Raw genomic sequence first — 26,682 nt, 5'->3', positions numbered from 1 at the left:
TGTGAATTTTATTGGCAAAAAAAAAAATCAACAGACTTCACTTTTATGAAGTTTAAATCTCACTCAGCTAGATAACACATACACAGTACTGATACAGATACTAGTAAGCAATAACCACTGTCATAGCAATGTGATCCTTGCTTTCTAAAAAGATCACTTTTCTCATGTTATATTAAAAAATCCTTGCCTTTTTTTTTTATTTTGAAAACAACAGCAACACTGAGTGGCAAGAAATTGACTTTTCCGGGAGCAAAAGGCTCCCAAAGGCTGGGTATGAGTCTGCTCACTGTTTACATGTGTGTTTTCACTGTTTCAAAGATCAGACTTATTTTTACAGCCAAACACTTCACACGGGTATCTTTACGGTTTTTAACAACAATTTAGAAGCAATGTATCCATTAGATCTCAGCCTCAGTAAGTCATGTGGCATGTAAGTGACATCACAATCTCAGATTCTCTCATGTGATTTGTACTCAGAGAGCAATATTTGAACCTTAGAGAGCGTGAAATGTCAGCGCCCAGTGACCTTTTTTTTCTTTTAAAATAAAATCTGTACACAGTATACAGGTACAAATATGAACAAGCGGACACTTAAACATGTCTTGTATTGATATTATCTGTCATTCTCTAGGAGTTTATTTTTGGGGTTTTGTTCATCTTTAATGTTAATTTAATAAATGGGAAAATAGTAGCTTGCTCTTTGTTGCGCAGAGTCTATATCTCATGATCTTTAAGTTTTGCCATATCGTTTTGAAAATATGCCAGGTTTCAATGAAATATCAAAAAATATCAGGTTGTAGATTGCGAAATGTGTTGCAGTAATGAGAGAACTCAGTCAAAATCAAATAAAAGTGTGAATTTAAAAATATGCATTAAAGGGTTTATTGTCTAGTTTCATGTTCAATCCATGCATTTGTCTCAAAGAGTCCATGAATCAAATAAATCAAAGTATTCTTTTATGTATTGCAATTAATTGTGAGTGTTGCTGAATTTTGATAAACAATTTAACTTCAGTCACATTCTCAAATTGCCCATGAGGGCCATTAATGTGTACATTTGCTGTAGTATGTGGAGCAGGAAATGTGCTTGATCTGTCCATTCCATTGTGTTGTCTAAGCTACTCATTTTTAAAATGTCTTTTCCAGGTTAATTATTTAATATAAATATAATAATTTAAAATGTATTTAGAAAAAGAGTGTGAACTCAAACACAGGGGCATTTTATAGGTTTATCCATCCATACATCCATTATCTGTAGCCACTTATCCTGTTCTACAGGGTCGCAGGCAAGCTGGACCCTCTCCCAGTTGGCTATGGGTGAGAGACGGGGTACACTCTGGACAAGTCGCCAGGTTATCACAGGGCTGACACATAGACAAACAACCACATTCACACACCTACAGTCAGTTTAAAGCCACCAATTAACCTAACCTGCATGCCTTTGGACTGTGGGGGAAACCGGAGCACCTAGAGAAAACCCATGCAGACACGGAGAACATGCAAACTCCACACAGCAAGGCCCTTGCCAGCCACTGGACTCGAACCCAGGACCTTCTTGCTGTAAGGCAACAGTGCTAACCACTACACCACCGTGCTTCCCATTTATAGGTATATTTAACCATTAATTTGTATAATACATCAGATTTTTAAAAACAAAAGCATGATTAATATAACTATCATGAAACCTAATATGTTAAAGGTGAAATGAGCTAAGCATAAAATATCTTAAGCATGTAGTAATTCAAGCAATATGTAGAATTCTATTACAGTTGCATATGAAATGTCCCCGTTAACCAGAATTGTAAATTGTTTAATCTGTGCTACTGGTGCACTCAATTTCATAATGATCATGTAAAAATTCAAAACCTTTCATCCACTAAAGAAGCATGATGAAGTGCAGTGTAACTTTCAATATTCAGGCTAGGGTTTTTGGATCTATATACAAAGGATACATGTTAATTGTATATTTGTATCATTAAAGCCCTGTTCAAAACCTGGATCGTATCATGAATATACTGTTCATGTATAAACAAGTTTCATGTTTTAAAATGCATTGCATCAACTGATTAATTTGGACTAAGGACTGGGTGAATTGTCATTATGCTTTTCATATTCCATCCCATCCATCCATTATCCGTAACCATTTTTCCTGTGCAGGGTCATGGGCAAGCTGGAGTCTATCCCAGATGACTATGGGCAAGAGGCAGGGTACACCCTGAACAAGTCACCAAATCATTGCAGGCTTTCATATTTTACATAAAATTTCTTGATTCACATATTGGTTGTTGATGTGAACTTTAGATGTTGGCACTTCTGACCACATAATCATTTGCCCAGTTGATAATCTGTGTTAAGGCATCCAGCATCAGGCAGTTTATATCCTTATTCATATGGGTCTCCTCATGATAGTTCAATACAGGGAAGATACAATTCACAGGCACACCCAGTACATTACTACATTCATGCATCTGGAGACACACAAAAATACACACGAGATGTCATTAATTTGTTAGTTTCAAAATTGTAGTTGGGAATCTCTGCAGTGATAGCAATACAATCTTGCTCTAGCAAAATTACTTACTTTTTCTCTGATCTTTCTGCTTTTGTAGATATTTCTCAAATTCTCCTTTGTCATTGGACATGCACAGTCAACTCTTGTCATGAAAACCACTTGAGGGATTCCTGTAATATAGGCAGGCAGTACACAGATAACTCAATCACTCATTTCATTGTAAATCCTCGCAGTGTGGTGGAGTTTTGCAGCCTGATTAAAGATTTAGATATAAGGTTTATTGGATCTTACACTTTACTGATAGCATTGTCTATGTTTCCATACTAAGGTTTCTGCCAATCCAAATGAATGCATTTTGATTGCAAATGAACAGTTTATATGGATTCTCAACTGTAACCACCTTCTCCTTTCAGCTGCTCCCATTAGGAGTCGCCACAGAAGAACTGTTCTGCATATTTGATTTGTCATTGGTTTTATACTGGATGACCTTCTTGATGCAACCCTCCCCAATCTATCCAGGCTTGGGACCGGCACTAAATATGCACTGGCTTGTACAACTCCAGTGGCTGGGTATTTTACCTAATCTGCTTGTCTTTGAACTGTGGGGGAAACTCACACAGGCATGGGGAGAACATGCAAACTCCACACAGAAAGGCCTCCACTGGCTGTGAGGTTTGAACCTAGAACCTTCTTGCTGTACAGTGACAGTGCTAATCACTGCAATGTGATGCTGGCTGGATTCTCAACTGTAACCGTCTTAATTTATATGTACATTACATGTAATCTGATCCAAAGTTATGCGGTTATGTAGCCCAAGATTTAGTCTCAATGTAAAAATGAGAAGCATGTGAGTCAGTGCATTCAGCTTTCTAATAGTGGCGTTTGTGTTGCTAACAAGTTTTACATTATTTCCATCTCAGGAAAATGTCTTCCAAGTGTGATTATTACAGTACAGAAAGAGAAAAGAGAAAAAGACTGTGTGACTGCAGAAAAGTTGCTCAGCCTTTTATATTTGGATAATATTCAGGAACAAGGACTCATTTGTTGAAAATAACAAAATGCCCATATTATCCATTGGTATAACATATAATGCATTTAATCATCCATCCATCCATCTGTAGGGATGGATTGCCATGCCTGTAACCATACTAACCATTTTTGAAACATACCAATCCCTGGACTCGATGCCATGTTCTATCTCCGCCCATTCTTCTGACTCCCTGTAATGGTATTGGGTACAGAGATGATACCGGATACCAAAGACAGTGACTGCATTAAACCTACGGCGGAATCTAAATTCTTTCTCTCTGGCAGTGGATTCCACGTGTGAAAGAGAGAAGCCGATGCATCGGTGCTACCGAAGGACAAGAACAAAGAACGAGCTATTGATACCGGACCTTTAGCCAAAGTTCAATGAATTTGACCTTTGCAGTGTTGTAATAATAACTGAACCAGTTACAGTACCTTGAAAAAGTATTCATACCCCTTGAACTTTTTCACATTTTTCCACCTTACAACCACGAACTTAAAAGTTTTTTATTGAGATTTTATGTGATAGACCAACACAGAGTAGCACATAATTGTGAAGTGAAACGGAAATGATAAATGGTCTTCAAAATTTTAAACAAATAAAAATCTGAAAAATGTGGTGTGCATTAGTATTCAGCCCCCTGTACTCTGATACCTCTAAATACAATCCAGTGCAATCAATTGCCTTCAGAAGTCATCTAATTAGTTTAGAGTCCTACTGTGTGTAATTTACTCTCAGCATAAATGCACTTGTTCTGTGAAGGCCTCAGTGGTTTGTTAGAGAACAATGAAGAACAAACAGCATCATGAAGACCAAAGAACTCACCAGACAGGTCAGGAATAAAGTTCTGGAGAAGTTTAAGGCAGGGTTAGGTTATAAAAAAATATCCCAAGCTCTGAACATCTCAAGAAGCACTATTCAATCCATCATTTAAAAATGGAAAAAGTATGGCACAACTGCAAACCTACCAAGACATGGCTGTCCACCTAAACTGACAGAGCGAGCAAGGAGAGCACTGGTCAGAGAAGCAGCCAAGAGGCCCATGATCACTCTGGAGGAGCTGCAGAAATCCACAGCTCAGGTGGGAGAATCTGTGCACAGGATAACTATAAGTCATACACTCCACAAATCTGGCCTTTCTGGAAGAGTGGCAAGAAGAAAGCCATTTTTGAAAGACAGGCATAAGAAGTCCCGTTTGCAGTTTGCCAGAAGCCATGTAGGGGACACAGCAAACATGTGGAAGAAGGTGCTTTGGTCAGATAAGACCAAAGTTGAACTTTTTGGCCTAAATGCAAAGCGCTATGTGTGGTGGAAAACTAACACTGCTCATCACCCTGCACACACCATCCCCACTGTGAAACATGGTGGTGGCAGCATCATGCTATGGGGATGCTTTTCTTCAGCAGGGACAGGGAAGCTGGTCAGAGTTGATGGGAAGATGGATGGAGCTAAATACAGGGCAATCCTGGAAGAAAACCTGTTGGAGGCTGCAAAAGACTTGAGACTGGGAAGGAGATTCACCTTCCAGCAAGGCAATGACCCTAAACATACAGCCAGAGCTACAATGGAATGGTTTAGATCAAAGAATATTCATGTGTTAGAATGGCCCAGTCAAAGTTCAGACCTAAATCCCATTGAGCATCTGTGGCAAGACTTGAAAATTGCTGTTCACAGACACTCTCCATCCAAGCTGGCTGAGCTTGAGCTATTTTGCAAAGAAGAATGAGCAAAAATTTCAGCGTCTAGATGTGCAAAGCTGGTAGAGACATACCACAAAAGACTTGCAGCTGTAATTGCAGCAAAAGGTGGCTCTACAAAGTATTGACGCAGGGGGGCTGAATACTAATGCACATCACATTTTTCGGATTTTTATTTGTTTAAAATTTTGAAGTCCATTTATCATTTTCATTTCAGTTCACATTTATGTGCTATTATGTGTTGGTCTATCACATAAAAATCTCAATAAAAAAACTTTTAAGTTCGTGGTTGTAAGGTGGAAAAATGTGAAAAAGTTCAAGGGGTATGAATACTTTTTCAAGGCACTGTAGTTACTGCAGCCCACGCAGTATTTCAAAGAGAAAAGGCGACCGGATCCCTTTTCCCTTTCTCAACGTCGACGAACTATAAACAAGATTCCTTCCAGATCATCGGATGACTGACGGGACACCGAAGATCTTCAGCTGATGAGCTAAAAGTGAAAGGAACAACTGCTTTCTCCCGAGATCTGCACCCCGCGCTGTCTTTGGATATGGAAGGTGCACTTTCAATCGCTAACAAGAGCAATCTCACATAAGGCTGGTATCTGGGCAATTGTTAGCTTTAGTTGTGACTAGTTAATATGAAGAGTGTTGTTCATTTGAATTCATTTATGGTTTAAATGTACACATTTTGATGCATGCATTTTCTCTCTCTCTCTCTCTCTCTCTTTTTTTAACTCCCCCCGTCGTACTCCACTCCTCAACATTGGGATTTCAGGAGTAGCTAAGGGTTGAGTAGAATTTGGGTTTAAGGCCTAGCCAAAACTAGTTTAAACTACAGATTCCTTTGTTCTTCTTTTTCGCACGCTCTCCTTGTCTCTAGGCGTAGCCTGGCACGGCTCGCGAATTCCATTCCCATTCCATACACACACTCACACACACACTCTTACACACACACACACAAACACACACAAACACGTGATTTCCCTATCACATTTTAACATCCACTCGCCCCTACACTGTAACACTGGCATACAGCTTATTACTTCTGATCACCATTAGTGCCTTAATTATCATATACACTACTGATTCTTATTTGTATACATTGTATCACCATTTATATTGAATTATTCCTTGGCTGCTATTGTTGCTATATTTGATCAGTATTAGTTTGCTAATTCACGTCAGCTATTTCATTAAATGGTATCTTTGGAATAAACTGTGTCCTGTTTATTGCTACAACATTCACTGAATGCCAACCTCTGCCAAGAAAAGTATTCTAATTGTCTTTGCCCATTTGGTTGTTATGTGAATGTTATAGATCTAGAGTAAACGTATTACATTCTAGCTACAATACTCAATAAACTATAGCAACATCACCACCAAGTTATTCCAGTGATTTTAACAGTTTAGCTATAAACTATTAGACACGTGAATTAATGATTAATGAGACTGATCCCTTTTTACATGAGACTGATTTGATAAGCCTATTGCACCTACACATCCATCCATTATCTGTAGCCGCTTATCCTGTTCTACAGGGTCGCAGGCAAGTTGGAGCCTATCCCAGCTGACTATGGGCGAGAGGTGGGGTACACCCTGGGCAAGTTGCCAGGTCATCGCAGGGCTGACATATAGAGACAAACAACCATTCACACTCACTCCTACGGTCAATTTCCATCCATTATCCATAACCGCTTATCCTGTTCAGGGTCGCAGGTATGCATTTAATCATCTTCCTTTTTTTTTTAACCATGTGCATATTCTGCATCCTTAATTTACTGTCTGGTGAATATTAAATGCTGAGGTCAATTCTCACCCTGCATCTGCTTCAAAATTTTCCTTTGATACCTGTCCCATCATCCCCAAAAGCATCTCAGATTGTAGGTAAGAACAATCTGAGGCTATCATGGATACAAACTCATTAAAGCTGGACAGTTGATGACTGAAAAGACCAGGGGATTCCCCCTCCCAATTTTCAACTTTTCAGTTTCATTGAGTCAGTGTTCATAATAACAGAGTGGAACCCAGTGTGGTTTTCTGCTGCTGTAGCCCAACCACCTCAAGATCAATACTTTGTGCATGCTGATATGCTTTTCTGCTCACCATGGTTGTAATAAGTGATTATTTGAGTTAATTTTTCCTTCCTAGAAACTTGAACCAATCTGGGCATTTTCCTTTGACCTTTTTTCAACAAGGCTTTTCCACCCACAAGACTGTTGCCTACTGAATTTCTTTGTTTTTGTTTTCCACACCACTGTCTGTGAACTCTGTATGACTACTGTGTGCAAAAATCCCAGGAAATCAGCAGCCTCTGAAATACTCAAACCAGTCCATCTGGCACCAACAACTATTCCATGGTTTAAGTCACAGAGATCCAATTTTTCCCCCATTCTGATGACATTAACATTAACTGAATCTCTTGACCTGTATCTGATTTTTATTTATTTATTTAGCATTGTACTGATGCTTCCACATGATTGACTGATTAGATAGCTGCATGGATGTGCAGGTGTACCTATTAAAGTGGATGGTGAGTGTACAGTTATTGTTGTCCTAATTGCATCCCTTTTCCATCAGTTTTATTGTAGTTGCTGAATAGTTCTTAGTAGTTACATGAATAACATTGTTTAAGCTGAATAACAGAGTTATAATCTTAAAAACAGAAATTGAATGACAGTCACTGATGATAAAGTCCTCCCAACATTCTTTAAAATTGTTGAACCTCATATGACTTAAACCTGCTTGATTTGATTTCAAGCTAGTCACTAAGAAAGATGTTTTTAAACTCCTGTCTCAATGATTTGAGTTTTAAAACATCTTTAACCTGTCTGTTGCTGTGTGTGTGGTTTTTTTTTGTCTATCTTGTCTTTCCATCAAAGCCCCTGTCAATGGTGAAATATGCAAAGTATTTTTTAAAGAGATGAGATGGTTTAATTGATTGGGTACCCAATCAATGGTTGCAAGCATGGTTTTTACAACCATAGTTTGCAGAAAGCTATCTCACTAAAGTAAGGAAACTTTACAACTGTACAGGGCCTAGCACGATAACACAGCTGACTCATGTGTCAGGGTGCAGGCACTTACAGATGCAGTCACAGGGGAGAGCGGGTGCATCATAAACTGGGAGCCAATTCCAAATTGTGAAACTAATAACAAGGTTAGTGTTGAGAAGGGGGTCGTACAGACAGTGTGTCAGAGATAAGGTGAAAGTTCAGAGTCAGGGATTAACAGAAAACAGGGTCAAAGTCATGGAGAGTCAATAACTCGGGATAAATGGCTCGGTATGATCCGGTATGGATACAATGAGCGATACTTCGCACTAGGTGTTTGTGACTGAGTCTCTTGAATAGCTGTAGTGATGATTAGAATTCAGGAGAGGGAAAGTGCTGCAGTGCTTGGGAGTTGTAGTCCATGGCGGCCATGTTTGGAGGCTGCTCCAAATTCGGATTGCCGGTGTTATTTCTGACATCATGGCTGAAACCACCGCCCCAACAAAGCAATTAAATTCCTCTTCAGGTGCTTACTTAAGATTTGGACACTCTTTCAAGACAAAATTGAAATCTTTAAACTTAAAATGGTAACATTAAGTGATGTTAAGTATGTCACTGCATACCCAATCAATTAAACCATCTCCTCTCTTTAAAAAATACTTTGCATATTTCATCATTGGCAGGGTCTATGGTGGAAAGACAAGATAGACAAAAAAACCCACAACACAACAGATATGTTTATTCTGTTAATAATAAAATTCACATTTAGTCATTTTGTATTTCCTTGCATTTTGTTGGGGGTTGGTTGAAGAAGCCTAGTCATGTTGAAGTCAGATGACAAATTGTTTATCCACAACTCTGGATTATACAAAAGAGGGAAAGCACTGTTAAGGCTTAATTTTAAAATATAACTTAGGCCTCATGTTTCCAATAGAAGGTCTATTGCAGTAGTGGATTTTGATTGCCTCACACTTTGTTGTTGTGCTATCATACCCATCCTTGTTTGTTCTTGGCCACAAAAATAGCAGGTTACCCTGAGAGCACCGAATAAAAATAAAATTTAATTGTGCCTGACAAGGATAAACTAATATTATTGAGCTGATGAACTGACTCACCCATTCTGCTTGCTGCATCTCTGACATGCTTCAGTTTTCCAATAAGATCTCTGTTCATCATCGAAATCTTGTCAGCTGGTGCGACAAACACCAGGCAGTGCATCTGATCACTCAAGCTGGGATTTTGGTTGTAATAACGGTTGCATTCAGACAGTGGAGTTTTTATGTTAAACTGAAGAAAAGAAAAAATGTGTTTGTGTGGTCATACAAAATTGGCTTGGATGATAGTACAGTTACGCTGGTTACACTGGTAGGCTTTATACTGACATAGCAACATACTGATTTACATATGGTGTGAATATCCAACCACAGTAAAGTGAATTGTTGTACACGAAAGGTTAAGTGTTATCTTACCAGGTAACCCTCTTTCATATGCCCTTTTAAAGCAAGGATGATATCTTCAGTGAGGACCCCAAATTCTGCTTCTGTACCCATTACATCATGGAAGGCAAAAGGAAATGATCCATTTTCATTTGCAAATCTAAATCGTTCATACTGAAAGTACCACAGAAAAAAAGATATTTATGAATGTTTACCTAGCTAGTTGTGTCATGCATACTAGGCAAAAAGAAGTCACAGACTTTGGACTGCATAATATGAACTCACATATAGAGTGTAACTCTTAGTAAATCCTGCAGCATCCAGACAGCTGACAGACTGACGTCCTTCAAAAATGGATCTGATGGTGTTTATGATGCTGGAACTTCCTGCTCCAACTGGTCCATAAAATAGGAAGCGGAGCTCTTGGACTTCATTACAAATTTGAAATGCCTTGAGGGAATCCAACATAACTGTTTCTCTAAGAAAAGAAAAAGTGTGATTCCAGCAGCTTATATTTACATGTTTTATAGTATATTTGTGATATGTTTTGTAGCAATACATAGCAACTCAGTGCACATGTGCCATTTTATATGTACAGTGTTGCTTGAAAGTTTGTGAACCCTTTAGAATTTTCTATATTTCTGCATAAGTATGACCTAAAACATCATCAGATTTTCACACAAGTTCTAAAAGTAAACAAAGATAACCCAGTTAAACAAATAAGACAAAAATATTATACTTGGTCATTTATTTATTGAGGGAAATTATCCAATATTACATACCTGTGAGGGCGGCACGGTGGTGTAGTGGTTAGCGCTGTCGCCTCACAGCAAGAAGGTCCTGGGTTCGAGCCCAGGGGCCGGCGAGGGCCTTTCTGTGTGGAGTTTGCATGTTCTCCCCGTGTCCGCGTGGGTTTCCTCCGGGTGCTCCGGTTTCCCCCACAGTCCAAAGACATGCAGGTTAGGTTAACTGGTGACTCTAAATTGACCGTAGGTGTGAATGTGAGTGTGAATGGTTGTCTGTGTCTATGTGTCAGCCCTGTGATGACCTGGCGACTTGTCCAGGGTGTACCCCGCCTTTCGCCCATAGTCAGCTGGGATAGGCTCCAGCTTGCCTGCGACCCTGTAGAAGGATAAAGCGGCTAGAGATAATGAGATGAGATGAGACATACCTGTGAGTGGCAAAAGTATGTGAACCTCTAGGATTAGCAGTTAATTTGAAGGTGAAATTAGAGTCAGGTGTTTTCAATCAATGGGATGACAATCAGGTGTAAGTGGGCACCCTGTTTTATTTAAAGAACAGGGATCTATCAAAGTCTGATCTTCACAACACATTTATTTTATTTTACCTTTATTTTACCACGTGATATCCCATTGAGATATTCAATCTCTTTTGCAAGGGAGCCCTGGGAGTACATATCTCATCTCATCTCTCATCTCATTGTCTCTAGCCGCTTTATCCTTCTACAGGGTCGCAGGCAAGCTGGAGCCTATCCCAGCTGACTACGGGCGAAAGGCGGGGTACACCCTGGACAAGTCGCCAGGTCAGGGAATACATATAGACAATATAAATACATACTATTAAGACAAAGAAAACAAAGTATACAATACAAAACAACATCAAAACAAACAGGAAAGATAAAAGAAGCTACATATAACAGACAGTACAAGCAAGGAACAAAAACAAAGAAGAGTAAAACACATTAAATTGATTAGAAATCTGATGGAGAAAGGGGGCATAGGTAAGGGTCATTGGAAACATGTGCAACAGTCTGATTTCAAGTTTTTTAGTAGCTGTTTAAAGTGCTCTAGTGAAATAAATACACTAAGCTGTATGTCTTTTTGGAGAAGGTTCCAATATGAAGGAGCAGAATAATTGAAAGCCATTTTACCAAGCTCAGTATTTGAGCATGGAACTGTGAACAGCAGAGTGTCATTTGAACGCAAACTGTATGTGCTATTTTTCCAGGTCAGAAGATTAATAAGGTAACTGGGCAATTTGCCAATAATTGCTTTGTAGATGAATATGTGCCAGGGAATCCATCTGCACAGAGCCAGAGAGCTAAGTCCAGCCATCTCATAAAGATGGCAGTGATGTATACATGATTTGCCATTTAAAACAAAACGCAGTGCACCATGGTTCACTGTTGCCTCTTTTCCACCAAATCAGTTCCAGGGCTGGTTCGGAGCCAGTGCTGGTGCTGGTTCACAACTCGTTCAACTCGCGAGCCAGCTGAGAACCAGTTTGCTTTTCCATAGCTCGCGGTGCTAAGAGAAGCCATGTCATTACGTCGCTGTATACGTCAGTTACGTCGCTACGTTTGCATAAACCTTAGCGCGAATATCGAAGCAAAAACAACACGGAAGAAGTAGCAGCAGCAACAACAACAATAATAATGGATGACTTCGTGTTTGTACAGCTGCTGCTTCTCGTCGCTTAAAAATGGCGATCTTTCGCGGTCTTTTTATTGTTGTTGGTCTTAACAACTCCGCCCCCCCCGCTGACGTAAGCGGTTCTTTCCTCTGGCCCAGCAGAGAGTTGGTGCTAGCCTGGAACCGGTTTTTCTGGCCCCAGAGCCAGTTCTTTGTCAGTGGAAACAGAAAACCCGGTTCCAAATTAAGCACTGGCCCAGAACCAGCCCTGGAACTGCTTTGGTGGAAAAGGGGCATATGTCAAGTGTTTTTAGTGTAGATGAGGCAGTGTGCATATATATGACATCCCCATAATCCAGTACTGGGAGGAAGGTAGCATTGACCAGTTTCTTCCTAGCTTGAAGAGTAAACCAAGACCTGTGGAAGTGTATCATGGCACAAACAAAGGAGATTTCTGAGGACCTCAGAAAAAGCATTGTTGATGCTCATAAGGCTGGAAAAGGTTACAAAACCATCCCTAAAGAGTTTGGACTCCACCAATCCACAGTCAGACAGATTGTGTACAAATAGAGAAAATTCAAGACCATTGTTATCCTCCCCAGGAGTGGTCGACCAACAAAGGTCACTCCAAGAGCAAGGCGTGTAATAGCCAGCAAGGTCACAAAGGACCCTAGGGTAACTTCTAAGCAACTGAAGGCCTCTCTCACATTAGCTAATATTAATGTTCATGAGTCCACCATCAAGAGAACAATGAACAACAATTGTGTGCATGGCAGGGTTGCAAGGAGAAAGCCACTGCTCTCCAAAAAGAACATTGCTGATCATCTGCAGTTTGCTAAAGATCACGTGGACAAGCCAGAAAGCTATTGGAAAAATGTTTTGTGGATGGATGAAACCAAAATAGAACTTTTTGGTTTAAATGAGAAGCATTATGTTTGGAGAAAGGAAAACACTGCATTCCAGCATAAGAACCTTATCCCATCTGTGAAACATGGTGGTGGTAGTATCATGGTTTGGGCCTGTTTTGCTGCATCTGGGCCAGGATGGCTTGCCATCATTGATGGAACAATTAATTCTGAATTATACCAGTGAATTCTAAAGGAAAATATCACCTGTCACCTGCTCATGAACTGAATCTCAAGAGAAGGTGGGTCATGCAGCAAGACAACGACCCGAAGCATACAAAGAGTTCTACCAAAGAATGGTTAAAGAAGAATACAGTTAATGTTTTGGAATGGCCAAGTCAAAGTCCTGACCTTAATCCAATCGAAATGTTGTGGAAGGACCTGAAGTGAACAGTTTATGTGAGGAAACCCACCAACATCCCAGAGTTGAAGCTGTTCTATACAGAGGACTGGGCTGAAATTCCTCCAAGCCAATGTGCAGGACTGATCAACAGTTACCGGAAATGTTTAATTGCAGTTATTTCTACACAAGGGGGTCACACCAGATACTGAAAGCAAAGGTTCACATACTTTTGCCACTCACAGATATGTAATATTGGATCGTTTTCCTCAATAAATAAATGACCAAGTATAATATTTTTGTCTCATTTGTTTAACTGGGTTCTTTTTATCTACTTTTAGGACTTTTGTGAAAATCTGATGATGTTTTAGGTCATATTTATGCAGAAATATAGAAAATTCTAAAGGGTTCACAAACTTTCAAGCACCACTGTATAGCTAATGATAACTTGCATTATACAAAATATGTTTGTAATCTTACCTCCATTGCACTTTCCTCCATTCATTTATTTCTGTACAAAACACGACAATTAACGTTATTAATACAATAAATATTATCATAGTATGTTTAATACTATACGTATCGTCCCATATTTCCAAAAGATGCACATTTGCAGTGTAAACTACTATAATAAATTCGTAGAGGGAAAGAAAGTTCATCCTCCTTTAATTCCATGATTTTTATTAATCAGTGCCTAAATAACAATTGTGCAAGGGTTTAAGTTTGATTTGGAAAGTGGTGGCAAGACAAATTTGTCTGGGAGTCTGTGGGGTTTTGCCCTCAGAAAATTTTGGAATTTTTCATTGCATTTCCTGAAAATCAATACAGTAAAATTGCTTACTTGGTCACCTCTTTTTCCTCTCTCTGCCTGGCCTAGGTATGCTCTCTCTCTCTCTCTCTCTCTCTCTCTCTCTTTGATATGTGTATGAACATCCACTACAGTATGTAACATCCTGGCACTGACAACCATATTTGTCATCAGAAGGATGTGCTCAATGAGAGAACATTAAAGCACACAGGTCTACTAAAGGACGCTTTAACTTTAAAAAGGCCACTCTGTTCATGCTGCTGAATTAAGAGGAAATATTACAGGAGGTTCAATCAATCATCAGAAAATACAACCCCGATTCCAAAAAAGTTGGGACAAAGTACAAATTGTAAATAAAAACGGAATGCAATAATTTACAAATCTCAAAAACTGATATTGTATTCACAATAGAACATAGACAATATACCAAATGTCGAAAGTGAGACATTTTGAAATTTCATGCCAAATATTGGCTCATTTGAAATTTGATGACAGCAACACATCTCAAAAAAGTTGGGATAGGGGCAATAAGAGGCTGGAAAAGTTAAAGGTACAAAAAAGGAACAACTGGAGGACCAAATTGCAACTCATTAGGTCAATTGGCAATAGGTCATTAACATGACTGGGTATAGAAAGAGCATCTTGGAGTGGCAGCGGCTCTCAGAAGTAAAGATGGGAAGAGGATCACCAATCCCCCTAATTCTGCGCCAACAAATAGTGGAGCAATATCAGAAAGGAGTTTGACAGTGTAAAATTGCAAAGAGTTTGAACATATCATCATCTACAGTGCATAATATCATCAAAAGATTCAGAGAATCTGGAAGAATCTCTGTGTGTAAGGGTCAAGGCCGGAAAACCATACCGGGTGCCCGTGATCTTCGGGCCCTTAGACGGCACTGCATCACATACAGGCATGCTTCTGTATTGGAAATCACAAAATGGACTCAGGAATATTTCCAAAGAACATTATCTGTGAACACAATCCACCGTGCCATCCGCTGTTGCAAGCTAAAACTCAATAGTTCAAAGAAGAAGCCATATCTAAACATGATCCAGAAGTGCAGATGTCTTCTCTGGGCCAAGGCTCATTTAAAATGGACTGTGGCAAAGTGGAAAACTGTTCTGTGGTCAGACGAATCAAAATTTGAAGTTCTTTATGGAAATCAGGGATGCCATGTCATTCGGACTAAACAGGAGAAGGACGACCCAAGTTGTTATCAGCGCTCATTTCAGAAGCCTGCATCTCTGATGGTATGGGGTTGCATTAGTGCGTGTGGCATGGGCAGCTTACACATCTGGAAAGACACCATCAATGTTGAAACGTATATCCAGGTTCTAGAGCAACATATGCTCCCATCCAGACGACGTCTCTTTCAGGGAAGACCTTGCATTTTCCAACATGACAATGCCAAACCACATAGTGCATCAATTACAGCATCATGGCTGCGTAGAAGAAGGGTCCGGGTACTGAACTGGCCAGCCTGCAGTCCAGATCTTTCACCCATAGAAAACATTTGGCGCATCATAAAACGGAAGATACGACAAAAAAGACCTAAGACAGTTGAGCAACTAGAATCCTACATTAGACAAGAATGGGTTCACGTTCCTATCCCTAAACTTGAGCAACTTGTCTCCTCAGTCCCCAGACGTTTACAGACTGTTGCAAAGAGAAAAGGGGATGTCTCACAGTTATAAACATGGCCTTGTCCCAACTTTTTTGAGATGTTTGTTGTCATGAAATTTAAAATCACCTAATTTTTTTCTCTTTAAATGATACATTTTCTCAGTTTAAACATTTGATATGTCATCTATGTTCTATTCTGAATAAAATATGGAATTTTGAAACTTCCACATCATTGCATTCCATTTTTATTTATAATTTGTACTTTGTCCCAACTTTTTTGGAATCGGGGTTGTACTATCTACTAGTATAATGTTAGTATGCATAACTATTTTTGCTTCTACAGTGTTAATGTTTGCAAGACTATTACAATTCCTAGTCTGTATGCCCAGGATAATTGACTGTGAATTTCATATCACTGAATAATCAGCGTTACATGTTTAATTTGATACCAGTACCATCACATTATGACCACAGAAGGCAAATCACCTGTGACAGCCTGGAATGTGTTCTAGTGAGCTCTCTCCTCTTATTAAGCACTGTCCTGTTTTTAGTTTTAATTTTTTTCTAAATCCAAAATGTTGTCCAGTAAACACAACACTGCATGTTTAGGCAGGAACAAAGCAAATAAACACCAATCGAAATTCTCTTTCTGATCCAGTGGGAACATGAGGGAAGTCACACTTTGTAGAGCTGATGTGTGATTTAAAGCTAGGCAGCCTTTCGATTTCATAAAATTAGTGAAATTTAGTTCCCTCTGAAATTTGGTCATGGTGATATATGTTTATTTCTGTATTATTCAAAAAAAAATGTAAAAAAAAAAAATTAAAGGGCATTCTATGGCTGGGAAGTTATACAAGTTATATAAGTTATAAGAGGATTCCTGAGCAAATAATTTGCATGAAATCACTTGCTTTGTGCAGTCAAGCAGACAGCGTAAGTCCGTGTGCGCATGAGCAGGTTTACCTTCTTCTTCTTTTGAGTTTTACAGCTGCTGGCATCCACAGAGTTGCATTACTGCCAGCTACAAGTTTACCTTGACCATGCACTGACAGTTATATCATCCATCCATCCATTATCCATAACCGTCTATTCTGTGCAGGGTTGGGGGCAAGCTGGAGCCTATCCCAGCTGACTATGGGCGAGAGGTGGGGTACACCCTGGGCAAGTTGCCAGGTCATTGCAGGGCTGACACATAGAGACAAACAACCATTCACACTCACTCCTACGGTCAATTTCCATCCATTATCCATAACCGCTTATCCTGTTCAGGGTCGCAGGCAAGTTGGAGCCCATCACAGCTGACTATGGGTGAGAGGCAGGGTACTCGACAAGTCGCCAGCTCATTGCAGGGCTGACACATAGAGACAAACAACTATTCATACTCACATTCACACCTACAGTCAATTTAGAGCCACCAATTAACCTAACCTGCATGTCTTTGGATTGTGGGGGAAACCGGAGCACCCAGAGAAAACCCATGCAAACACCGGGAGAACTTGCAAACTCCACGCAGAAAGGCCCCCATCAGCCACTGGGCTCATACCCAGAACCTTCTTACTGTGAGGCGACAGGGCTAACCACTATACCACCGTGCCGCCCCAGTTACATCATTCTGTTGCTAAATGAACAGTTGATCACACCGAGGTGCTCGCTGACTTCCAATATTCATTAGTTCGGTCCTGCGTTTCCTTTCTTTCGTAACATAACGTCTTTTCTTCTCACTTTCCATTACTGTAGTCGATCTTTCATGTTTCATTTGCACACTCATGTCCTCCATTTTTCTCTCCTGTTACAAATTTGTATCCCACAATTCCTTGCACGAATGGGGAAAGCCCACCACATGATGCATGACATAGTATCTTGAATTGGGTCACGGTGAAGCAGGAAAAAAATAGCAGAGAAATTAGGTTCATGTAGCCCTAAATTCATTAATTGTTCTATTAAGGCAGTCTACCTTTAAATATATACTTAACTAATATCAAAATTGTAGTGGGGACAGTTTTACATAATCAGAAAGGTGGTAGGTTCTTGCAATAGATTACGCCCATGCAATTTTGTAGTCCTCACCAATTTCTATAAGCAAACAAATAACCTCAGGTGACAAAAAAAGAAACAGATTTTAATATTTCAATTTCAATTCATACACTGATCCATGTTTGGCAGTGGTGGTCCATGGTGGTGTAGGGGTGATGATTTGGGATTATTTTGCAGCCACAGGACCTGAGAAACTTGCAGTCGTTGAGACAATGATGAACTCCAATTTATATCAGAATATTCTTGAGACAAATGTTAGGCAATCTAGTGAAATTGAGTCATGCAACAGGACGATACCAAGCACACCAGCAAATTATCATCTGAATGGCTAAAGAAGACAAAAATGAAGGCACTGGAACAACCAAGTCAAAGTCCAGACCTTAAATCCACTAAGATCCTGTGGCAGGTACTGAAGTGAGCTGTGTATAAATGAATGCCCTCAAACATTATTGAACTGAATGATGATTGTAAAGAACTATTGGCCAAAATTTCTTCAGATTGATGTAAAAGACTGATAAATTCCGACAGAAAATGTTTACTTCAAGTTTTTGTGACTAAAGCTAGTTCTATGTCTTACTGAATTATACAGTGTACTTATGTTTTCCCACCTGTTTTCTTTATGTTGGTTTACATTTTTTGGGGGAAAAAAGACTACATTGAAATCTCATCAAATTCTAAATGATATTAGCCTGGCAAGCCAGACTAAATGTGAATATTTAGTCTGGCCTCGATCCGTAGACATTTCCGAAGCGGGTAGGAGGAACAAACCGCTGTCTTTCAAACTGTCTCTGTGCGTATAGGCCAACACTCTGACCAATCAGCGCAACAGTGACTGTGACGTAGTCAGAGCGACAGAAAGCAGTGGGGGAGGCCTTGAAATAAATAATTTTTCAAAATGCGTATTAATTAATAAACAGGTTCTAGATATTAAGAAGTTTGGAGATAATGACCACAAGTTTGGAGTCTGTACCACATACACATTTTTTTCCAAGTGTTTTTCAAGGGTTTGCTTAAACTGATTTAGTGGTGTTTGGTGAAATAATTTCCCTTAAATTTAAAATAACGGGAAAATAAGAAACAATCAAAAAGTAATGTTTCAAAGCCGTTTATTAATTCTTCATACTGCACAAACTAGCCCCGTCCTTTTGGCTACCAGCGGAGCCAGCTGGTAGATCAGACTTTTGCCATAGCCGGTCGGCAAAACAGTGAAAACGTCCTTCTTGAAAAGGAATGAGCGGAGAGCCTCTTCCTGCTCATGTTTCAACAAAAACTCCAAGTCTAATTCTTCTAAAACTGATTCCAAAGCGGAGTCAAACGCGTGCTGTTCACTAGCCCGTAGCCATCTTCCCTGTTGCACTTTCTCCAGCGTCGCACAGCTTTGTCGTCACTCCTGCAAAAGCCCGCCCAAAGAATCCAAACAAAAACCTTGCGTTGTGATTGGCGGGCACGATTTGATGCCCGGGGTGTTTTTGTTTATATGGTGCGAGGCTAGACCCATTCGCTAGGCAAAAAATATTTTTGGCCGCTAGGCGGGTGGGTCTAGTTTACTAGGCTAAAATTATATGGGATCGACAGCAAAATCCAAATCAAAGGCTGGTAGAGGAGGGCTTACCATTGAAGATGAGATGTGTTTTGATAAGCGATGGATTGCCTGTCATTTTAACAATTATTTTACAACTGTTGCTGCCAGTCTGGTTAATAAATTGCCAGCTGCTTCTGATAAATATGGCAAATCATTTGTTAACTCATTTTATAGAAGCAAAAATGTCTCTGCGGATGCATTTGTAATTAGACCTGTCTCAGAGGATAAAGTTAGAGCAAGCCTCTCCACCTTGTCAGTAAATAAGGCCACTGGCTTGGACCTTATCCCCTCCAGGTTTCTCAGGGATAGTGCTGAGGTTACATCTAGTATTCCTGCCCATGTCATAAACCTGTCCATAGGTCAGGGTGTATTTCCAAACGACATGAAGAATGCAAGGGTGGTTCCTCTTTTTAAAAAAAATAACAGAGCTGATGTTGGGAATTATAGGTCTCGATTCTGTCTACCATGTCAAAGATTTTTGAGCGTCTTGTATATGAACAGGTGGAAGAGTATCTCATCAGACATGATCTATTATATGAGCTCCAGTCTGGTTTTAGAGCTGTACATTCTACTGACACCTGTCTCATTCATCTATTTGACTATGTGCGCCAGAATTTTGATTTAGGGAATTATGTTAGTATGCTTCTACTTGACTTACAAAAAGCTTTTGATACTGTTAACCATGATATTTTAATTTCTAAGTTACAGTGTATGGGGTTTAGAAACTCAGCAATTAAATGGTTCACATCTTACCTAACAGACAGGACACAAGTATGTGATGTTGAGGGGACCCTCTCTGATCCACAGAGTATAACATGTGGGGTGCCCCAAGGTTCAATCTTGGGGCCCCTGTTATTTTTAATATATATAAATGATATGTCAGCTGCAGTTTGGTGCAAGTTACTATTATATGCCGATGATTCTGCTTTGCTTGTCCCAGGGTGTAATGTCAAGGACATTGAAAATACTCTTGGCATTGAGCTTGAGTCTGTCAATCAGTGGCTTGTGGACAATAAACTCTCCATGCATCTGGGCAAGACTGAATCAATCTTGTTTGGTACAAGAAGGAAGTTGTTAAAATCAAATACTTTGAATGTGATGTGTAATGGGTCTGAAATTGTGTCCAAGGATAGTGTCACATATTTGGGTCTAACATTGGATCAATCACTTATAGGTGATTTCATTGCAGCTAAAGTCTTAGCTAAATGTTCTAAAAAGTTAAAGTTTTTATACCACAAGACAAAGTTTTTAGATTTTTTTTGTAAAGAAATTATTAGTATTAACTTTGATTCAATGTCACATGGATTTTGCGTGCTCTGCATGGTTTTCTGGGTTGACAATGAAGCTTAGAACCAAATTTCAAGTGCTGCAAAACAATGTTATCCAGTACCTGTTAAAAGCATCCCCTAGTTCTCATGTAGGTAGGGAGGAGTTTACAATAGCTGGTCTACTTCCTGTGCATTTAAGAGTTGAACAGCTTAAATTGAACCATATGTTTAACATTGTTAATGGTTACGCCCCCAGATATTTATGTTCTAATGTGACCATGATTCACACGCAGCACAATCATAATACTAGGGCCAGCATCCATTCCTGCATGGTGCCTAGAGCAAATAATGCAGTTAAAAAATCTTTTTTTTACACTGGTATCATGGCATGGAATAGTTTACCCACAGTTATTAAACTTTGAACATCTAGAGGGATCTTTAAAAGACAGGTAAAGCAGATATTATGGAATAAGGTGGACATTCACTGTTAAATTGAATAGATTTTCAGCAGTTTGTGTTTTTTATTTATTTTTTTATTTTTGTTTTATGTGATGTCCTTCTCTCCTCCTAATTTTTTAATGTATGTCTTTTAAAGTCTGAGTCTATCTGTCTCTTGTCTATATGTTTCTGTGTAACACCAAGGACCATGCTGGAAATAAGTATTTTGCTTTTGCATGTTATCCTTTGGATTACTGTTTAAATGTGTTAATCCAGAAATAAATCAAATAAAATCAAAATCTGTTCTGCCTTTGTGTCATCTGAGGTTATTTGTTTGTTTCTAGAAGTTCATGAGGACAACACAATTGATATTTAGACCCTGAGAAATAAAAATATAGAATTGAAGGAGGGTGTACTTTATTTTTCCCATGACTCTATGTATAGAAGATCTAATGTGATGTGGTACCTGCATTCTGTGTCCCATTTTTGTTATAAGATTAAGCACACCCTTTGTATGATTATGAACAGTTATTATTAGCAATTTGTCTAGTTTACTGACTTTATATTAAGGAATAATGTATTATGTTACTTACCGACTCTGACAGAGGCAGAGCATGAGATGGAACCTGATTTGTTGGTCAAGGTTATGGTATATTCCCCTTCATCACTTGTCTCAGCCTTTGAAATTTCCAAGATGCACCTTTTACCAACGTTTTTCACAACATGCTTGCCCTGCACACAATCCAATTTTTTGCCATTCTTTTCCCATGATTTTGTTACATCTTCTGTGCTTGCATCACAGGAAAGAACAACATTTTGTCCTTCTGAAACTTGTCTATTAGCCAGAACTGTGTCAAATTCTGTTAGACAGACCAGAAAAAGAAATTACAAAGATACACTGAATGGTTAATTTCATATGTTCATGTTTATATGCATGATCATCTCATGCTGTTCATATGATATCATGAATTTCCAGGCCATGTACATCTCATCTCATCTCATCTCATTATCTGTAGCCGCTTTATCCTGTACTACAGGGTCGCAGGCAAGCTGGAGCCTATCCCAGCTGACTCCGGGCGAAAGGCGGGGTACACCCTGGACAAGTCGCCAGGTCATCACAGGGCTGACACATAGACACAGACAACCATTCACACTCACATTCACACCTACGGTCAATTTAGAGTCACCAGTTAACCTAACCTGCATGTCTTTGGACTGTGGGGGAAACCGGAGCACCCGGAGGAAACCCACGTGGACACGGGGAGAACATGCAAACTCCACACAGAAAGGCCCTCGCCGGCCATGGGGCTCAAATCCGGAACCTTCTTGCTGTGAGGCGACAGCGCTAACCACTACACCACCGTGCCGCCCGGCCATGTACATATCAAGCCAATTTCCCAGTCTTCAAACAAAAGGATGCTTCATCTAATCTTTTAATAATTTTTCCTTTCATATATTATTAAACTGCTTAAAATTACAGTAAAACATACATCTGGATCAGCTAATATATTTGAAATTTAGAAAGTGTGAAATAATGTATGTCATTTCAGCACCAAAATTAGTGCTGTACTATGCTTTCCAAGAGATCATCATGGCCTGCTGACATTGGCCATCATTGACAGCAATGTCCATGTCCCACGCTTACTGACGTATTCACAGCCACGAGCCATGTATAACGAGAGAGAGAGAGAGAGAGTGTGTGTGTGAGTGAGTAAGTATAGTTATAGTGTCGCATTCATTCCAATGGACAATCTTTTTGGCAATGTAAGATCATGGAGCCTCTCAGTAGTTCAGGGAAGTTAGCAGCAAATACTAGCAGTGCAGCAGAGTTACAACAGAACAAATAATTTGTGATGCTCTTTTAAAAGGTAAGACTTTTCATGAATCGTATTGTATATTATCAGCATATCTGAATCAAATTAATATGTGCATTAAAACATGTTAGTGGATTATCCCACTCTAAATGCATAGACATAGATAAGGTTAACAGATTAGGCTAATAAAGATTTTAGCCTTTTCTAATTACATAAGATTTAATTTAAACTAATTAGACATTAGATTACATTTTTAGATTTCTTCTTCTTTCAGTTGCTCCTGTTAAGGGTCGCCACAGCAGATCATCATGATCCACATATTTAATTTGGCATAGGTTTTTACACTGGATGTGCTTCCTGACACAACACTCCCCAATCTATCCAGGCTTGGGACCGGCACCAAGTCTGTAGAGGCTTGTGCAACCCAAGTGGCTGGGTATTTTTAGCTAATCTGCATGTTTTGAACTGTAGAGGAAACTGAAGTAAGAACATGCAAACTCCACACAGAAAGACCCCCGTCGGCTGTGAGGTTCAAACCCGGAACCTTCTTGCTGTGAGGCAACAGTGCTAACCACTGCACCACCATGCCACCTAATTTTGATTCTTGCAACATGTTTCAAAAAAAGTTGGGAACCGAAACCATTTCATGATTACAGTTATTGTCCCATTATTCAGTTCATGTAATAGCCTAATAAATATCTCTTTATTCACTGGTACCTATTCCTTGGTTAGATTTTCTATTATTATTATTATGATGATGATTATTGGAGAATTTAAAAGGATACAATTTAAAAATAAATCATAATAAAGTTATCCACATTTGATGGGAAACACACACTAATTTATATATCCTCAGTGTGCAATTCACACTTTCAGAGTTAATTTGTGACCAGTTGGACATACATAAACACTCTGGGTGTTAATTCAACACTGGGGATATTGCTGTGTGTATATACGGTATATATATATATATGTCTATATATGTCTTGCAAAAGTATTCATCCCTCTTGGTGTTCTGTTTTGTCATACCGTATTACAAGCTGAAATTAAAATTGATGTTTGAGGCGTTAGAACCATTTGATTAAGACAAGATGCATACCACTTTAAAGGTGCATTTTTTGTGACATAAACAATAACTAAGATGACAAAAAAATCTGGAGTGTGCATAGGTATTCACCTCCCATCAATACTTTGTAGAGCCACCTTTTGCTGCAATTACAGCTGCAAGTCTCTTGGGGTGTGTCTCTATTTGCTTAGCACATCTAGCCACTGGGATTTTTGCCCATTCCTGAAGGCAGAACTGCTCCAACTCCTTCAAGTTAGATGGGTTGTGTTGGTGTACAGCAATCTTCAAGTTATGGCACAGATTCTCAACTGGATTGAGGTCTGGGCTTTGATTAGGCCATTCCTTCCATCCATCCATCCATCCATCCATCCATCCATCCATCCATCCATCCATCCATCCATTATCTGTAGCCACTTATCCTGTTCTACAGGGTCGCAGGCAAGTTGGAGCCTATCCCAGCTGACTATGGGCGAGAGGCCGGGTACACCATGGACAAATCGCCAGGTTATCGCAGGGCTGACATAGAGACAAACAACCATTTACACTCATATTCACACCTATGGTCAATTTAGAGCCACCAATGAACCTTACCTGCATGTCTTTGGACTGTGGGGGAAACCGGAGCACCCGGAGGAAACCCACGCAGACACGGGGAGAACATGCAAACTCCACACAGAAAGGCCCTCACCAGCCACGGGGCTCGAACCCGGACCTTCTTGCTGTGAGGCAACAGCGCTAACCACTACACCACCTTGCCGCCCCAGGTGGATCTTAATCAACTAATTATGTGACATGTGAAGTTAACTGGTGGGACCAGCTCTGATTTAGGGGTTTCATATGAAAAGGGGTAAATACCTATGCACACTCCACATTTTTATCTCCATCATGATTATTGTTTTTGTCAGAATAAAAAAAAAAATCCACCTTTAATGTGGTAGGCATGTTGTGTAAGTCAAATAGTGCGAACCCCCCAAAAGTCCATTTTAATTCTATCTTGTAATGTGACAAAACAGGACAAACACCAAGAGAGTTTTGCAAGACACTGTATATCAGTATTGGCCTTGCAAGGTCCATGATGATTTTAACCATTAGACAGTGTTTTCAGCCACTTTCAACCCATAAAATCCTGATTTTTATTAAAAATGGTAAATTTGTCAATATTTACACCTGCACTGATTGTTCATCAAAGTACAGTCATATCAAAAAGCCCATTTTTGCACACATGTGCAGTACCTCTTTCAAGATTTTGTTTGTTGTTTTCTCGTTCCATGTTCATAGTTCTTGCCTCATTGACTTGTATATTATTACAGATTCTTTTACCTTGATCTTGATTCATGTTTTTGGATTTGACTGATTGCCACTTGTAAATAAAGCATGCTGAAACTGCACTTGCATCTGCTATCAGCCACTCATCTGATAATACGTTAGCTTAGGGGGAAGTGCCATGTGCAGACGTAAACAGTACACCATTCAATACGTATCCCTTCCATAACATATTCAGGACTAGAAATTAGGAGTAATTCTGCAAGAGTGCACCAGATACATGGGTCACTGCTGGATTTTTTTTTTTTTTTTTAATTGTGGAATGAGGAATTGGCTTTAAATCTGAAGTGCCCCTCATTCGATATACTGAATAAAAATTACTGAAAACATATACATATGCATGTAGACAGAGAAGCACTACCCACTGCAATATTGAGTTTAATATTACTGTCATACAGATGTTGAATTTAAAATAAAACTTTGTTTAATTAAATGCTTCACTAACTCAGATTGTGTTACATACCAGGTCTGGATGGAGATGATCCCATGTTTGAACCTATATTGAGGGGGGAATAAAGGAAACATTAATCTCATCTCATTATCTCTAGCTGCTTTATCCTGTTCATATTAGAAACTCTTCTCGTTAGTGCTAAATACTGTAGCGAGATAGAGAATGAAGAAGGTGCCCCAGTAAAAATGAACAGAATGTAAAAGTGGTGAATAGCATAGCACCATGTTGTATCTATCAGACAAAGCACATACGAATGAGAATATCTCAAAATGAAGAACAACAATGCAATCAGTGGGTCCTTTATTCTACTTTAGGATATTCAGTACAACTATGTGTGTGTGTGTGTGTGTGTATATGTAAGATAGAGGAAGTGAGTGAGTGTGTGTGAGAGAGAGAGAGAGAGAGAGAGAGAGAGAGAGAGTTTTGGACATTAAATATGACATTTCTAAATAAAGAACACTTACCTTGTGTGAAGGTAAGAATGAAATTTGGGGTCTGTGTTTGTTTCTCTTCTTCCCGTTATGTGTGTACAACTCAGCTCCTGTTCCCGTCGAGTGCTCGTTCTTCTTTCACTTTTACTGCTGTGTGTTTGAGTTTGAGGAAACAGGGGGAGGGTTTTTTCTGAGAAATTTAAAGTTAAATGTATCTGCCTGTTTGTATCCCTGTTATTATATAGTTATAGCTTGTTTTAGAGCTTGTTTGATGATTCTTCATGTATGGTGGAACATGCTTGAACATTCCTCATGCATACTTACATGAACAATGAAAATTATACTTTGTGGTTGGCTTGTGCACTACTGATTCCCCACCACCACTATGTGCCTGTGGTAAAATCTTGTCTCATCTCATCTCATTATCTCTAGCCGCTTTATCCTTCTACAGGGTCGCAGGCAAACTGGAGCCTATCCCAGCTGACTACAGGCGAAAGGCGGGGTACACCCTGGACAAGTCACCAGGTTATCACAGGGCTGACACATAGACACAGACAAC

The 26,682-nt window shown here is 39.4% G+C and overlaps 1 protein-coding gene across 1 annotated transcript; it reads right to left on the bottom strand.

Moving 5' to 3' along the window:
- LOC132891546 (interferon-induced protein 44-like) lies at window positions 1–26,369 on the bottom strand. The gene is made up of 9 exons (XM_060929231.1): window positions 26,157–26,369; window positions 25,705–25,737; window positions 21,632–21,898; window positions 13,765–13,795; window positions 9,953–10,145; window positions 9,701–9,841; window positions 9,347–9,518; window positions 2,581–2,681; window positions 1–2,467 (listed from the first exon to the last, which is right to left on the bottom strand). The coding sequence occupies exons 2-9, from the start codon at window positions 25,727–25,729 to the stop codon at window positions 2,297–2,299; spliced, it is 1,101 nt and encodes a 366-aa protein (XP_060785214.1). The 5' UTR covers window positions 25,730–25,737; window positions 26,157–26,369; the 3' UTR covers window positions 1–2,296.
- Window positions 26,370–26,682: the final 313 nt, after the last annotated feature.

Source organism: Neoarius graeffei, chromosome 9, assembly GCF_027579695.1.
Source record: "Neoarius graeffei isolate fNeoGra1 chromosome 9, fNeoGra1.pri, whole genome shotgun sequence".
NCBI classification, from domain to species: Eukaryota; Metazoa; Chordata; class Actinopteri; order Siluriformes; family Ariidae; genus Neoarius; species Neoarius graeffei.
This window is presented reverse-complemented; position numbering and strand designations above follow the sequence as displayed.

Excerpts from the sequence above, each read along its gene's own strand:
- LOC132891546 (XM_060929231.1), bottom strand. The coding sequence starts at position 25,729 with ATGGGATCATCTCCATCCAGACCTG. Across the intron at positions 13,796-21,631 it reads CTCTGCCTCTGTCAGAGTCG|AAATAAATGAATGGAGGAAA; the intron begins GTAAGTAACATA and ends TGTTTTGTACAG. Across the intron at positions 10,146-13,764 it reads TGGAGGAAAGTGCAATGGAG|AGAAACAGTTATGTTGGATT; the intron begins GTAAGATTACAA and ends TTCTTTTCTTAG.